We start from the raw sequence: 16825 nt of genomic DNA on the forward strand, positions 1-16825 counted from the left end.
GTGTGTCCACCGGGACCTGGCTGCTCGCAACGTCCTCCTGGCACAAGGGAAAATTGTGAAGATCTGTGACTTTGGCCTGGCCAGAGACATCATGCACGACTCGAACTACGTGTCAAAAGGCAGTGTATGTGCTCTTTCCCCTCACCTGGCATGCTCATCCTCCCTCACTTGCATCTCTGAAATCAGGTCTTTCTTCTAGCCCTGTGGTCCCATACTATTAATGTGGAGTCATGGGGCTCATGAAGGGGCTCTAGGGGGTCAGTATGAAAAGCACAGACTCTGCAGCCAGGCTGCATGCATGCAAGTCTGGTTCCAGCACTTAACAGTGTTGGGGTTTGGGGCAAGTGACTGGAACATGGTGCACCTCGGTTTCCTTATCTGTATCAGGAAAGTGGTAATAATAGTACTTATCTCCTGGGTTGCTATGGGGGACTAAATTGGTGAATTCATGTAAATGCTTCAGATAGTACCTGGCACATACAAGCACCCAGTGAGTGTTAGCTTTTACTATGTAAACAGCACAGACGTGTGTACATACCTGCATCTCCAAGGAGCACATCTCTAACTTTTAGCAAATTTTCACATGGTGTCTATGATACGTAAAATGTTAAAACCATTTGAGTTAATATAGCTTAGAGGAACAATTTCTTTCATTCTGTCTTACACTTGAACCTTTCTCCCTACCCCTTCCACCTTGAAGTAGATGAAGTAGCTTGGGGTACATCTGCCCCCTGTAGGTACAATTTCAGATCACCCCACTGTGCTCGTTGTTAGGCAGCCCCGGGGTTGCTGCATCACCTGCAGAGGGACATTCGTGGGCTGTGTCCATGCTCGAGGTGCTCACGTACTGTGTGGTCACGACCAAATCAATGGACTTTGGTGGAAACAGTTTCTCACCTGTTCAGAAAAGTTATGAATCTCTGTTATCTCCCTGGCAACCTTAAAGGGCTAAAGGATGCTAATGTGGTTCCTTTATGTGTTTGCTTCAGCTTAGCATTTCCACTGAAGTTTGGACCATCCTCACAAGAGAGGCTGCAAAATTATCTTAATATTCTACTCTTTGTAGCAGTAGGAAATAACTCTTTATTTTTTAAAGTGCAGAAATGTAACTGGTTTTCAGATCACTGGATCTATTTTTAATTTTGTTCCTAGGAGCACCTGAAAATAGAGGACTGGTCCATTCAAAGCTCACCCTTTTTGAGCAAAATTTCAGGATTAAGTAATTTTGGATATTACTCCTTGAGAGGACATAAGAGGTGACACTGACCATCCACCATTCATCAAATATTTGTTGTGCACCACTAGGTGCTAGCACTCTTCAGGGTGCTGAGACTATAGCTGTGAACAGAGCACACAAGAGACACATCCGCATGGGGCAAGGTTTATTCATGAAAGTTATTTTTAATCCAAAGAGAACCCTTTCTATTTCTGCTGCTGTAGCTCATAGGTGCACATGCTGGGTTTAACTGCCCCCCTCCTTCCCTGCAGACTTTTCTCCCAGTGAAGTGGATGGCTCCGGAGAGCATCTTTGACAACCTGTACACTACACTGAGCGACGTCTGGTCTTACGGCATTCTCCTCTGGGAGATCTTTTCCCTCGGTATGGGCCTGACATCTCCGCTTGTTTGGGTTGTTGGGAAACAGCACTGGAAGTGCTATGTTTTTCCAAGATCCAGGATGTAAACAATATTAAGATACGTGGTGTGAGTCAAGCGTGCTGCCACTGATTTACATCGTGCACTGTGCATCTCAACTTGATGTTGTCTGGTGGGATGGGGTTCTGAGGGGCTGGCCCTCACCTCTGGCCTTTGCCCCTCCTCTCCCTTGGGCTATGCTAGAGTGACTTTCTCCAAAGGAAATGTTCTGCTGACATCCATTCACCAGCTGCTTTTTTACCTTGGATTTTGGGTTAAGTGGTTTCATGAGTGGAGAGTTGACCTTGGGGATTGAAGCTCAGATGAAAAGTAGCATGCTGAGGAAAAGGGAATGACTTCTCTCACTGGTCATCATTCTGGAAGAGAGAAACCCAGTCATTTAGCCAGTCAGTCACCAGGTACTGAACAACACAGGTGCCCTGTGCTTCCAGGTGAGGACCCTGAAGAGAGGGGTGATTCACCACCTGGACCTCTGGACAGTTCATCTGGGGAGATGAGGTTTACACGCTAATGGTAAACTGTGTGGTGATGATTTGATATTGTAATGGAAGTCTAGAGAAAGGAGAAAGGAGTCCTGGAGTGGTTTGGAAGGCTTCAGAGAGGAAACAAAACTTGATCTGGCCTTGGCCATAAAAATGTAAAAGGGTTCATGAATGTATGGTCACCCTGAAGTGATGATAAAGGTGTCTTCCCTGCCTGTTCTTTTCCTATCCTAGTCCTCCCTGCTTGGATGTCACTATGGATCATCCCAGTGTGCAGCTTAACCAAGTCTTGTACTTTGTTAAAAACAGGATTATCTAGCTATTTCAAGGCCCAACTTTGATTTCTGCTCTAATTATTTGAACATTTCTGGTGAAAATGACCTTTTTGGCTTCGATGATTCAGGATTTCTCTTGCTTTTCTATTTTGTTTTGTATATATAGATCCAGTAGTCAGAAAACATTGAAAAACCACTTTTGCACTTTTTCTAAAGATGTAGAATTTTTGCTTAAGGTATCTGAGCTTGACCAACCTAGAAGTCCTGGTTAAATGTAAGATTTGAACAGGCCTGTGAAGTCAAGGAGATGATACCACTCAATTTCCTTGAAGGAACCAGTACTTCAAGTTGGGGATCCCTAGATATTTTCTAAAGGTGCTCTATCATGCCAAGCATTTCAACACTGTACCCCACACTGTTAATCTTGGCATTTTCCTCTTTGGTTCTAAGGTGGCACCCCCTACCCTGGCATGATGGTGGATTCTACCTTCTACAATAAGATCAAGAGTGGGTACCGGATGGCCAAGCCTGACCATGCCACCAGTGAAGTGTGAGCCCCTCGCCCATCCTATGGGCCTTGTGTTCATGCCCTGAGGGTCTGTGGGGTGGGAGGTGCCCTGAAATGCCTCCCTGAGCCCACTCTGAGTCCTGTACCTCTCCAGCTATGAGATCATGGTGAAGTGCTGGAACAGTGAGCCAGAGAAGAGACCCTCCTTTTACCACCTGAGTGAGATTGTGGAGAATCTTCTGCCTGGACAATACAAAAAGGTCTGTCTGCACCTCTGAAGAAGAGTAGAAAGGAATGGGCAAAGAGAGAAGACAATAGCTGGTAGTTGTGCAAGTGAGTGAAAGGAACATTTTCAAAGGAGGAAAGGAACATTTTCAAAGGAGGAAAAAGATGGTATGATCCAGTAGCCAGGGCTTCATGGAGTGCTCCCGGGGCCCCTGGCAGAAATGAGGAATGAAAACCCTTCCCTTCCCGCAGAGCTTCCCTTTCATCTCAAGTGTGCAACACCTGTGAGCACTTTATTCTCCAGATGTTTGAGTATCTGAAGCTACTGTGCAGTTAGAAGTCTCAGGGCATCCAGAGCCATTAAATCGCTAATTTGAATGCACTTAAATCCACGTGAAATTGGCTTTTACAGCTGACTGATGGAACAACTTCAGCTGTTATCTGTGGCTCCAGCTGGTTTTTGTGGAGTGGGAAGCATTGTTCAAAGGAACAAATGTAATTTCATGGAACCAAGCAGGATATGTTAATGAATGAAACAGCTTTCTGCGAGAGGCTGAGAAGGAAACCCTGACACACTTGTATAATAAACTCAATTTCTTGAAGTCAGATGAGTCACTGTATAGATGCTTTAAACTTGCTGCTTCCCTACCTTCTAAGAGGGAGCAGACTTTGGAGAATGCCTGCTTGGGAGTTAACTACTTTTGTCTATTGATTATCTCACTGCTCATTACAACCCCCGTAAGTGAGTCAGTGAGGAGGCAGAAGGAAATCAGATCAGTCAACCCGCTCTGGTTGGTGAAGATGTGTTGGTGGGAAGAGGTTGGAGCTATTATTAAAAACGAGGTCTTTTTATTAGAGCAAAGGTTTGTTAGTTTTGAGTTTGGTTTCTCCAATGTTTAGGATCAGGAAGGCTTTGGGTGTGGCGCTCCCGGTGGAAGTCCTCATCACCTCTTACTGGGACCCATCCAAGCTCTGGACAGATTATGTGATGGGGGCCATAAGGTCCATGCTAGTCCCAGAGAAGGGAGTGTGTGTGTGTGTGTGTGTGCTGGGGGTTGGGTGGGGCGCACAGTGATAGCTACTGACGCCGAGAAGGGGTTCTTGGTATTTTAAGATCGATCAGCAGATCTCTGCCATCCATGGCTCTTTCTTCATGTTCCACCTCTCCGGGGACAGCTGACATCTGACTCTCAGTCTCTGTGAAGAGACTTATAACACAGTTAAATAATAGCAAGTTCTGAGCATCTGTACTCCTTTGTGCAGTTTGGTCAAAAACACTTGGTTAACCTGAGAAATGGTATTTGCAGAGCTATGAAAAGATTCACCTGGACTTCCTGAAGAGCGACCACCCCGCCGTGGCACGCATGCGCGTGGACTCGGACAACGCCTACATTGGCGTCACCTACAAGAACGAGGAAGACAAGCTGAAGGAGTGGGAGGGCAGCCTGGACGAGCAGAGGCTGAGTGCGGACAGCGGCTACATCATCCCTCTGCCTGACATCGACCCTGTACCGGAGGAGGAAGACCTGGGCAAGAGGAACAGACACAGGTAGCCGTGGGCACGACCCGTTGCCCTGCAGAGCTCGGCGCTCCCAGTGCCCTGGATGGGAGGCCCTCTGTTCCAGGGGAGCGGCTTGCAGAATCCCCATGGGCCCTGTTCAGTTTTGGAAACACTTCCCTATAATCCCAATATGTGCCCCCCTGGGACTGGGGAGGTGCTTCCCTGGTGGAGAATCCTTGACTTAAGTCATCAGGTAATTTGATCAAACTAACAGCAACTGTGATTATTGAGATAATATAAGTCTCTCTTGCTGTTTTCTTAATCCCTGAACGGAGGATAACGTGTGAAAGAGGCAGGCCTGGCCTATTTGATGCTACATCAGCATTTCTTGCTGCTGCTAGCTGCAAGTTGGGTTCACCTGGGGAGACCCAGAACAACAGATGAGACCCTCTGGGAGTGGGGCCCAGGTGCTTCCTGGCTGATTGAGTTCTTTCTCTTTAACTTTGTATTGTGGCAGATTTCTAACGTGAAGGCTGACAAGCAGCAAGGGTGATCAGGTGCTGCATCTGCATGGAAGTTACTCCCTGTGCCCACACCCTTGCCTTCCGTCTGTGTGCTGGACTATGCCAGGGCCAGGCTGGGGGGACTGACTCCACTGTGGCACTCAGCTGTAGAACTTTCCCCCAAAGAGGGGCCAACAGTCCACATCACAGCATCTGAGGAAGTGTCATAAATGCAGATCCTAGCTGGGTTGGGGTCAGTATCCAAGGGCTGTCTCAGGCCTCCAGCCATAGGCCAGGGCCCCAGGGAGAGGGGCTCTCAGGGATTACATGCTTATCAAGCCCAGCCAAGTGGACTGGGGTTCACAGTGAGGCTCTTGGAGCAGGGTAATTTGAGGGAGGAGGTGGAGTACAAATCAGGAAGTGAGGCCAAAGCTCAGTCATGGAAGGGCCCAGTCCACAGGGTTGTGAAGAAAAACCTCATTCCATAGCCCCATAGGTTCTGAGAACTCTCTTGGGCACCTTGGCATAGTTGGCAGGAAGCTGTTTCCTAGGCTACTCCTTGGCCAGGAGTAGTTCTCTGCTTGGACACTGATACGGAGAGGAGGGGAGAGAGGCTGAGGAGTCAGGCCTGACCTGATAGGCAGGGAACTGTTGGAAGGGTCCCTGTGGGGTGCCTGTCTGTGAGACCCCTTCTTCTGGCTGGCCAGCCAACAGCACGGGTTTATGCTCCATATAAGCACAGTGTCACAGCCTCGGGGGCAGGAGAAGGGACCACGGTTCTGCCTGTCAGTAGATGATAACCTTCTTGGAGCACAAAGATACACATGAAAATTGAGCAATACAAGGCAGGATAATAACACATTAAGAGTTCAGAGAAGGGAGGACAGATGGAGAATATTGACAGGCCAGAGACTTTAGGAGGGATAATGTTCCCAGAATTTTTTGTGAAACATTTTAAATGTCCAGAAGAATTGAAAGAATACATTTACTACTTAGATTTATTAGTTAACGTTTTGACACACTTGCTTTTTTAGCTATATGTATGTAATAGGTGTTGTGTGTATCTCACTCATCCACAGACTCTTTTTTAAATTAAAACGTTTTAAACTAAATCATTTGAAACTCCACCACACATCTCCTAAGAATAAATAAGGATGGTTTCCTACATAAGCACAGTAGCATGATCACATATAAGAAAACAAGTATTCCTTCATATCATCTAACATCCAGGCCTCATTCAGGTAAAAGCTTGAGTAATAACAGTAATAATAACAGCTAACCGATATTTAAGTGCTGGCTATGTTCAGGGTGCTATCCTCAGTGCTTTATGGTTGGGGTTAGGGTTAATCACCCTGACAAACAGGAATATTGTCTGGCACTATGTAATCCCACTTTACGTGCAAGGGAACTCATTGTGGATATGTGACTTGTGTCCCACTGCCACTAAGTGGTAGACCATACTAGACCTGAGGCTTTCTGGCCCTTGAATGCCCTTCCTCAGCCACTACTCTGGTAAGTAAAGAGCGTTCACGACTCAGGGAGGAGTAGAGGTAAAGAGACAGAGGAGAGAGGCACTCCAGCAGAGGGGGGTGACATCCTGAGAACATAGTCTGGACACTCAGGAGGTGTCAGGAGGAGCAGGTGACTGGCCTGGCTGCAGTATGCCACTGATTCCGTCCCTCTGCTTTTTCTTCCCCTGCTTTTTGTTCAGGCATTGCCCGTTTTCTCTTCCCCTGGGATCAAGTAGGGAAAGTAGAAATTTGTAACTTGTTAGCAACTCTGATGAAAGATTTGACAGAAGAGAAGGAAAGCTGAAGTGTAAAGCTGACCTGTGGATCTTGTTTTCCCCCTGGCCCACTGCAGGGTGATGCATGATGAGCAGCTGTCTGGCTTGCTGGCAGAATCTTGCCAAACTGGGTAGCCCAAATTTGAATGCCAAAGAATCTTGCAGGAAGAGCTCCTTTGCCTTTGGGGGGCCACCCTGGAAATTCAACCACGATGTGTAGTTGGTCTGTATGTGGGCTGTAAGCTTTCCTGTTCTTGCCCTCTTGCAGCTCACAGACCTCTGAAGAGAGTGCCATCGAGACAGGTTCCAGCAGTTCTACGTTCATCAAGAGAGAGGATGAGACCATTGAGGACATTGACATGATGGACGACATTGGCATAGACTCCTCAGACCTGGTAGAGGACAGCTTCCTGTAACTGGTGGATTCAGGGGGTACCTTCTACTCCTGGAGCCACCTGGGATCTCTTTAAGAAAACCACTTTATTGCAGTGCCAAGTTTGGGAGGAGGACCCGGAGGATTGTAAAGAGAAGTTCTCAGCCAAGGGCCTCAGGGAGCCCTCTGACTATGACTGACTGGGATATTTTGAAGTGAACGTGCTCAGTGTTGCCTCTTACAGTGCTGCAGTAGCATCTCTGGTGTGTGAAGTTTGGAGGTGGACAAGGAAATAATAGGCTACGGAAGGTGAACTTTGTGTTTCAAGGGCATTGGTGAGTTTCCAACATAGATGATTCTGAATGCAAGAAAGCTCCAGCATTGTAATTATGTAAATAACTCTAGTCAAGGATATGTTTAGATCTGTGTGAACTATCTCCTCTGGACTTCGGAAGAGACCACTCAACCCATCGTGTACTTCCCGCTTGAAACCAGGTATCAGCTGCTGTTGAACTTTCCTATGAAGTACATGCAAAACCACTTTTGAACCTTAAAAGGTACTGGTACTATAGCATTTTACTTTTTTTTATTTTTAGTGTTAAAGAGATAAAAGATAATAATTAACCAATCTTGTTTAATAGATCTGGGTCACTTAGAAGCCTAGCCACTCATTTTCATATTGTAACCTATGTTTATAATACTACTACTGTTTGTCATAAAGCTCAGTGTGTAATATGTAACACATTTTCCCTACAGAGAAAGCACAATTTTTAAAAAGTCCTTACTAAGTAGGTGACAAGTTTGACAGTTTTTGACATTTATATCAAATAACATATGACTCCCTATAAAATATGGTCATAGCTTTAGTAGTTTAAATTTAGTTGAATATAGAGAACAAAGTAAAAGTAGTGTCTTCCAGGAAGTCAGTGTTTTTAACTGTGTACTGAATAGGTTCCTTAATCTGTTGTACTAAAAACAATTACCTGCCCTCTGAAGTAATGGGATTCAAAACAAACAAAACCCCTAAATCCTAATATAAAAGCATAAGCCTATGCCTAGCACGACTTCTCATGTTATTAACCAGTGGGAAGTATAATCTTCATCAAAGATGAAGAGTTTGTTTGCAGAGGTTTTTAAATTGTTTTTCATGCCTGGTGATTACTTTGGTGGATCCCAACATATACATTTTTAAAATTCTACAAACCCTAAAAGAATCAGAAGGATGCCCTGTACATCAAGCCCCCTTGCTTCGTCTCTTACCACAAGGACAAATAGTATTAAACTGAGAACATAAAGGCATTGTTTAGTGAAAGCTGTGTGTGCGTTAGCCTGGACCCGTGGATTACAAATGTAATTGGTAACCAGGATCCACATTGTAGGTCTTCACCCCAGAGTTTCTGAATTAAGCCCGGGGTGGGTTGGGGGGAGGAGCAGGAACCTGTATTTTTATAAACTCCCTGGCTGTTCTGATCAGCGAAGTCTGGGAAACAACAACTTAGTTTACAGGAAGTTGCCACGGGGGGGAAAATAACTTGAAATTTGGAAGCTGGGCTACAAGTCAATCACGCAGGAAGCCCACTATTTAAGTCCTTGGTTTTGGGTCTGTGACATTTAATGATATATATCTAGTGATTGCTACCCTTAATTTAAATTTCTGGTCTTAGATGAGGCTGAGAAAACTAAATCTTGGTTTGGCAGGTCTTCCAAAAGTGAAGACACTGGCTCTCCTTGCATGGGGGAACTGAGCTGGCCACTATCCCCATCCCCAAAGGGGAACTGAACCCCCCTCTCCCTCCCCCAAAAGGCATGTACAAAAATGATACGATTCAGTGTGCCAAGTTGCTATATAACCAGGTCAATATTTTGGTGAAAAAAACTTAAAAAAACTTTTACTGAAATTTTAGGGTTAGATGGCAGGACAGATTGTCGTATCTGTTCAAACTGTCAAACTGATTGGTGTGGGTTCCTTGGCATTCTTTGCAACACCTTTAAATGCTACCAGGCTATGCATGAAACATGGGCTGTGATGACTGCAATCACTGTGTGCTCTTGCCAGGTGATGCTGTGGCAGATGCAGGAGCAATAACAAGGTACTTGACTACCTACTGGAATTATCTCAGTGCAGGCCTCGACTTCCTTAGCCATCCTTTGCACCGTAAGTGTGAAGACTGAGCCAGATTGGCCAATTAGAAAAGAAAACCTGATTAAGTTCTGTAGAGCCAATTAGACTTGAAATACATTTGTGTTTCTAGAATCACAGCTCAAACATTCTGTTTATTGCTCACTCTCCCTTGTACAGCCTTTTCTTGTCAGCGCTTTGCATTTTGGTCTTCCTTTGAGTCTTGCATGACATCATGAGGCTGGATGAAAATTCTCGGACAAGCAGGTTCCAGTCGTAACTAATGTTCCCACCTGAGTTCGTGTGTGGCTGCATTTTTCTTTTTTTGTAAACAGTGTATCAGATTTGTTTCCTTTTTGGCCTCCTGCAGAGTCCCCAAATGAAAATTTGCCAATCTTTCCTGCTTTCTATTTTTATGAAGACAATCAAAGCTGGCCAGAGAAACACAATTTGTGATTTTTAAAAATGATCAGTGGTATCCTTAAAATGTGGTCTGCCAATCTGTACAAATGGTCCTATTTTTGTGAAGAGGGACATAAGATAAAATGATGTTATACATCAATATGTATATATGTATTTCTATGTAGACTTGGAGAAACAGTCAAAACGTATATGACAAGCTGTATCACTGCCTTTGTTTATATTTTTTTAACTGTGATATTCCCCACAGGCACATTAACTGTTGCACTTTTGAATGTCCAAAATTTATATTTTAGAAATAATAAAGAGAAAAATACATAAGTATTCCCAAAACAGTGGTGTGGTGTGTGAGAACTAACTCAATAGGAAGGGTCTCCTGAAACAAAACGTATTACAAAATGCCCCTATTCATGTTTTTGTTTTAAAACGTGTAAATGAAGATCTTTATATTTCAATAAATGATATATATAATTTAAAGTTATGCTAAGGTTCCAGCATTTTTGTTTTTAGTTTAATCATATGAATCAGTCCTTTTCATTTACTTTCTTAGCAACATTTAAGTAGGACTTTATTATGCTTTATATGAAACTAATGGCAATTTTAAGATTTAAACATTATTTCAGCTGTTAGTTCTCAGAGCATTTGACTTAAAGATGACTGGAAGATGGCTCATCTTTGGTCCTATTGTTTGTTTATTGTAATAGCATTTTATAGCGTGATGTCTTTCTCCCCTACATAAGGAGTACAGGACTGCATTTTACCATGTACAATATTCAAACATCACAGAACTGTGTAATATACAAGGTTAAACTCTTTTTTCACTGTATCTTCTTCCCTGTTCCTGGCTTGTTTCCCAGAGGCAGAATTGCATCTTTATATTTTCAGTCCCATTTCTGTGCAGCTGCTGATACATATATATGTCTCTATTTTGCTTCATATTTACCTAAATGGGATTTACTTTATGTAAGCTTTATAGTGTGCATTTCTTCTTGTTAATAATAGACTTTGTTTCTTGAAGCAGTTTTAGGTTCACAGAAAAATTGAGGGGAAGGTACAGTGATTTCCCATATACCCATGTCATGCACAGCCTCCCCCATTATCACCATCCCCCACAGAGCAGTACATTTGTTACAGTTGATGAACCTATATCCCAACACATCATTATCACCCCGAGTTAAAAGGCTTTTTTCTTTTAATGCTATGTTTTAGAGATTTCTGTGAGAAGTTGTATAGATAGACCTGCCTCACTTTTTATCAACTATATAGTTTCCCATTATGTAGATGTACCATAATTTATGCTATCATGTTCCTTTAGTTTTATTGTAGTTTCCAATTCTTTGCTATTAAAATTACTTTAGGAACATCCTTGCACGTACAGTCTTGTGCACACATAGTAGTGTTACGACAGGCTCCTAGAAATAAAATTGCTAGGCCAAAGGGTGTGCAGAAATAAATTGATGTTGGGCCCAAATCTTCAGATATGATTCTTACAGGAAGTTTTTGAATGTGAATCACCTGCTTTGCAGATTATTTGCAGTTTTCAGGGTTTCCTCTGCCTCACATTACTCACTAATGTGACGTGTGTGAGGATGTGGTATGTTCTGAAGCATGCTGAATCAAATGACTTTAGGAATTTTTAAGAAATAACTCATCTTATTTTCAACTCATAAATAACGGAAATTGATTAATAACTGGAATGTAACTCCTATTTCAACATAACTCCTTATTAACCAAATTCAAATAGCCTGCAGATCAAAGTACCTGCTTGGAGGTAAAGCTGGAAGGAGCTGCCTCTAGTTTGGGTAAAGGCTCTGCCTCTGTTCCAGCTCCAGGAAGGAAACAGATCATTGGGGACAATCAATAGCAGCCTAAGCCAGCAGCAACACAATTCTCCAAGCCTGTGCAGAGATCATTCTGTTCTTTTTAATGTGTAATTCTACCTCTTAATATAATGCAGACGATTCTGCCTTCTTTATAATAAAAAAATGACTTTTACTATTGGAAGGTTTTAAAACTTATTCAAAGATCCTTTTCACATTTTCTCCTTTTTGATTCCTACAATTGCACTTTGAGGCAAGGAAGACATTTCATAGATGCGGAAAGCAAGTGATTTCTAAAAATCATACAATCAAGTAATGAGAATCCTGGGATTAGAAATTCCAACTACACCAATTCATGTTGTTTACACTGCAACAACCCATGGGAAAGCAAGAGATACTGAGAAATGTCAGTTCAAAAGTAGGCTGCTTTGCCTTTTGAGGTTCTTCAAAAGGCAAGTGATGGACTACAGCTATTTTACACATTTGTAGTAAGAACAATATCTTTTCAGGCTATACTGTAACAGTTCTAAAAATGGATATTATGATTTTTTAAATTATGTGTTTCACAAAATGCAGCTTAGGAAAATGGCTTAGAGTATCTGCATCCATCATGAACCAGGCAGTTTTCCCTGGGATAACATGGGAATAGAAATGTTTCATTATCTTTGACTTCAAATATATGTAAGGATTAAACCCAACCACATCATTACAGCCAAATTAATATACTATGTTTGTAATAGACACAATTGTTTACCCCTGCAATTAAAATATGTGTGGCCTTAATTAGGTTACAACATTCTGTTCCACACAGTTACATAAATAGTACCCATGTCCTAAAGAAAATGAATGCATCCTCCAAGATGTATTCATATATGGGTGATGTTCCCATCACCCACATTTTAGTCTATACATAAAGCGATGGAGACATTAAGGACACAGGGTCTCGCATGGCAGGGGGAGCATATTGCTCCCTGTTTCTGGTTTACAGGCTAATCGGAATTTTAAAAAGATTTGCCACATTATTGTGACAGATGGCATTTTGCTTTATCATTATTCATGGGTATTAATGACTTCCCTCTGGAGCATGTGTATCCTGTCTATTTTGAATTTCATTACATTTCTTGCTGAGTGTTCCAAACAGAATCGGATCCAGTATTTTCTGTGTGGTGCTTAAGATGCAGATCATTTGGTTGGTCAAAGTTTTAGACTTGTTTAGGAATTAAGTAACTCTTTGAAGAAAACCTTTTTCTTCTCTGTCCTGAGTATTTCATTACATTTCTATTTTACTGAGCTTGCTAAAGGAGTTGCGTGTAGTATCTGGTGTATAAGAAGACAGTTCCAGGGTGAATGCATCTTTCATTAACCTGAGATTCCTAGACATCCTTTCTTCCTAGAAAGGTTGGTGTTTGGTTTTCTAAATGGAAAAATGCACGAGAACATAATGCAGTGAACTGGCCACAGAAAGTCATTTTAAAATTAATTCCTTTAACAAATATTTATTAGAGAACAGCCTCTTCTTTGTTTAGTTGATCTCTAGAATGCTTAAGCCTAAACGAGGCAGCTGGCAGAGTTGATTCCAACCGGCTAATTACCTGAGGGGAGCATTACATCACAGCAGAGCAGCACAGAGCAGAAAATCATGGGAGGTGGAGGCCACAGTCCTTACCAGGGAGTAACAAAAAGCCAGAGGAGTAGGGAGGGTATAGAGTATAGCTTATTGGAGTTTTCTGATAAAATGAAAGCTTTTCTGTAGCCAGAGGACACGGTGTTGGAACACTAAGAATGGGGAGCTAAGCCTGGGGCAGCCAGACCCAGTGGCCCCCATTTGCATCCATCCAAGGCCACCTTTGTATCCATCCTTCCAAACTTCCATCCCTATAATTTTCAGTGTTACTGAGCTAGGTATTTTGTTAAGCCCTGGGATTCAGAAATTAATACAACAGACAAGATCTCTTTATCATGGAAGATAGAGATAGCCTCTCTCTCTAGAGCAGATTTGTTTGATGGTCAGTATAATAAAGACAATGTCTTTTTCTGGGACAAAGGTAGGTCGGATTTGCTTGAAGCCCATTATGAAAGATAGATTTCCTAAGTTTAGGGTTCTTTAGCTGTGACACAAACTCACTGCTTGGGTAGCATCTACCCAAGTCACTTTGCATTGCCCCCAAAGGGCTTGGGAGACAGGGAAAACTGACGTACAGTTCATGCTGTGAGCAGTAAAGTCCTTTGTTTCTGACCCAGGAGTCTTGTGTCTTCTGGCACCACCTATGAAACTGCACAGGCTAACTTGTTCACTGGCAATAGGATAAAATCTCAGACCCTTTACAATTCTTGATACTAACTCAACATAGTACCAGCCAATTAATATCTCTCTGATCTTCTTACTTCTCCGAGATGATACCCCCTTAACCACAGAGGAACTGGGAGCAACACAGTGAATAGGGAAGGAATAAAAAATCTCTAGTTGGGGAAAATTGAGAAAAAATTGACCATATTCATCTCTTCATCATTGCAGCCTTTCCTTCTTCAGAAGGTCCAAGGTGGGGAAATTCAGAGTTTATGGTTACTATACTAGAGGAAGTAAAGAACATTTTATTATCCAAGTATGACAAGAAATGTCTATGGGTTGATTTTTAAATTCATCCTAAGGGACAGGAAGAATATGTGTTTATGTGAAGTTACAGGGTAATAATCAATCAAGGTTATTATCTTATATGTGTTCAACACAACCATTACACCTCAACTCTATAGAAAACAGAAAGAAAAAATGGCAGTTTCTCACTCTTAGAAAGAATACTGTGAGTATTTTGGCAGTGACATTCAGCTTCTATAATAATTCCTTTTGCAACTACAGTGAGACTATAGTGATGTAGATAGACTCTAAGAGATGTGGGTGGTGAGGGTAAGGTTGGACACTGTAGTTATGATTCTGGAAATAAGGATCTTTTCAAATTGAAAAAGTGGTATTCTAGCATACTTTTCTAAAAAGACATTTAGTTAGTCAACACAATAGCAACCATCTCCCATGTATTATGTTAAGTCCTAGGGAGATGAATATCAATAATGTCCAGTGAACACTGTGGTAAATTGAATCATGCTTTAGAACTGTATTTCTCCCCTCCATCTTCATAGGAGTAGTAGATATTCTCACTTCATTGATATTGGACTTGGCCATACAACTCTTTTTGACTAACAAGATACAAGCAGGCATGATACAGTAGATACCTCAAGTTGTGTTGAAGGGCTTATGCACTTGACATCTTAACAATATTGACTTTTCCAATACATGAACATGGTATATCTCTCTATTTACTTTGGCCTTCTTTATTTTATGTCAGTAATGTTTTGTAGTTTTTTGAGTATTTACATATATTTTGTTAATTTATTTCTAAATATTTCATTTTTTGCTGTTATTGTAAATGGCAATTTTTCTATTTCTATTTGTCGCTAGTACATAGAGGTGCAATTGACCTTATATTTTGCAACCCTGTAAATTTCTAAGGATTTTTTTTTTTACACAGATGATATTAACTGTAAGTAAAGATGATTTTACTTCTTCCTTCCCAATTTGGATGTCTTTTGTTTATTTTATCTGCCTTATTGCACTGGCTAGAAATTCTAGTACAAAGTTGAATGGGAATTTTGAAAAATGATCAGAAGGTTTTTTTCTGCATCCCTTAAGATTATGATACAGTTTTTCTTTTCCCACTTGTTGATATGGTGAGTTATATTGACTGATTTCCCAAAGCTAAGCAATCTTGCATTCTTGGATTAACATCCTCTTAATTATGATTTATTATCTATTTTATAATTGCTGGATTCAACTTAAAAGTATTTTGTTATGAATTTAAAAATCTATGTTTATGATGGATATTCACCTGTAGTTTTCTATTCTTGTTATGTCTTTGTCTTGGTTTGGTACCCAGGTAAAAATGGCCTCATATAATAAGTTGTAATATTTTCTTCCTCCTCTATATTCCGAAAGAGTTAGTGTAGAAATATTTTTTCCTGAATGTTTGATGTAATTTGTTCCTGAAGCCATCTGGGCCTGAAAATTTCTCTGTTGGAAGGTTGTAAATTATGAATTAATTTTCCTTAATAGATATAAGGTTATTCAGGTTGTCTATTTATTCTTGAGCAAAGATTAAGTAACTTTATGTTTTTGGAGGAATTTGTCCATATCAATTATGAATTTATTAGCATAAAATTACTACCATGAAGTTGTTGATAATATTATTATTCTTTAGTTCTATAAGATTTGTGGTGTTGTCTCATTACTCATGATATTGATAATCTGTGTTCTCTCTTTTTTTATTGATGATATTGACTAGATACCTATCCATTTTAGTGATAGTTTCAAAGAATCAAGTTTTGGTGTCATCTTTTGTTTATACTCTATTGTTTATCCCATCTCTTTTTAATTGATTTCTATTCTTATCTTTATTACCTCTTTCCTTCTACCTATTAAGGTTCAACTTGTTTATTTTCTAGTTTTTTAAGGTAGAAACTTAGATAATTTATTTGAGACCATAATACATCCTAATTTAAGGATGTAATGCTATAAGTTTCCCTCTAAGCATTATTTCAGATGTGTCCTACAAATTTTGATAAAGTGCAGTATGACATATAATTCAAAGTATTATCAGAATACAGAGAAAAAAGCCTTTACCAAAGCTAGAGGATGCAGCAGAGAAGCATTTGAGCTGGTCTTTGAAGGTTTTTGTTTCAATTTTTTCTAGGCAAAGAGGAAGGTAGGAATATTTTAAGCCAAAAGAACAATAAGCCAGATTCATGAATTGACCTTTCCTTTATATAGTATGCTCATGTATATTTAATAACTATAGCTAGAGCATTTCTTTGAAATGCAGAAATGGAGCCAGTCTTTCCCATAAACAGAAGTGATGATGGGTCTCAAAGTTGGTTTGGCTCTTGAAGTCATCGTCTGAGCTGATACCATTTCAAATGAGATTGGTATTGGTTGAGTAGAGTAAAAAAAAAAGGACTTTTATGTGTTAAATTCTTGGGTATTGATCAGAATAAAGTCAAAATGAAGTACAAATGGAAGCAATAGGGTAGCGGTCTGGTTACAACTCTTAGATATGACTACAAAGTCATTAAGATACAGTCAGTTACATTGAGATATTACTTGGAATCTCCA

The 16825-nt window shown here is 41.0% G+C and overlaps 1 protein-coding gene across 5 annotated transcripts in view; it reads left to right on the plus strand.

Moving 5' to 3' along the window:
• The window catches only part of PDGFRA (platelet derived growth factor receptor alpha), a 42747-nt gene extending 32419 nt beyond the window's left edge, over window positions 1-10328 (plus strand). For all 5 annotated transcript variants that reach the window (XM_057502228.1, XM_036895248.2, XM_057502227.1 and 2 more), the window contains exons 18-23: window positions 2-124; window positions 1489-1600; window positions 2863-2962; window positions 3075-3180; window positions 4453-4694; window positions 7204-10328. In XM_057502228.1, the coding sequence (XP_057358211.1) occupies window positions 2-124; window positions 1489-1600; window positions 2863-2962; window positions 3075-3180; window positions 4453-4694; window positions 7204-7351 (831 nt within the window). In that variant the 3' untranslated portion in view covers window positions 7352-10328. The remainder of the gene's footprint in view (window position 1; window positions 125-1488; window positions 1601-2862; window positions 2963-3074; window positions 3181-4452; window positions 4695-7203) is intronic.
• Window positions 10329-16825: the final 6497 nt, after the last annotated feature.

Source organism: Manis pentadactyla, chromosome 5 (genome assembly GCF_030020395.1).
Source record: "Manis pentadactyla isolate mManPen7 chromosome 5, mManPen7.hap1, whole genome shotgun sequence".
NCBI classification, from domain to species: domain Eukaryota; kingdom Metazoa; phylum Chordata; class Mammalia; order Pholidota; family Manidae; genus Manis; species Manis pentadactyla.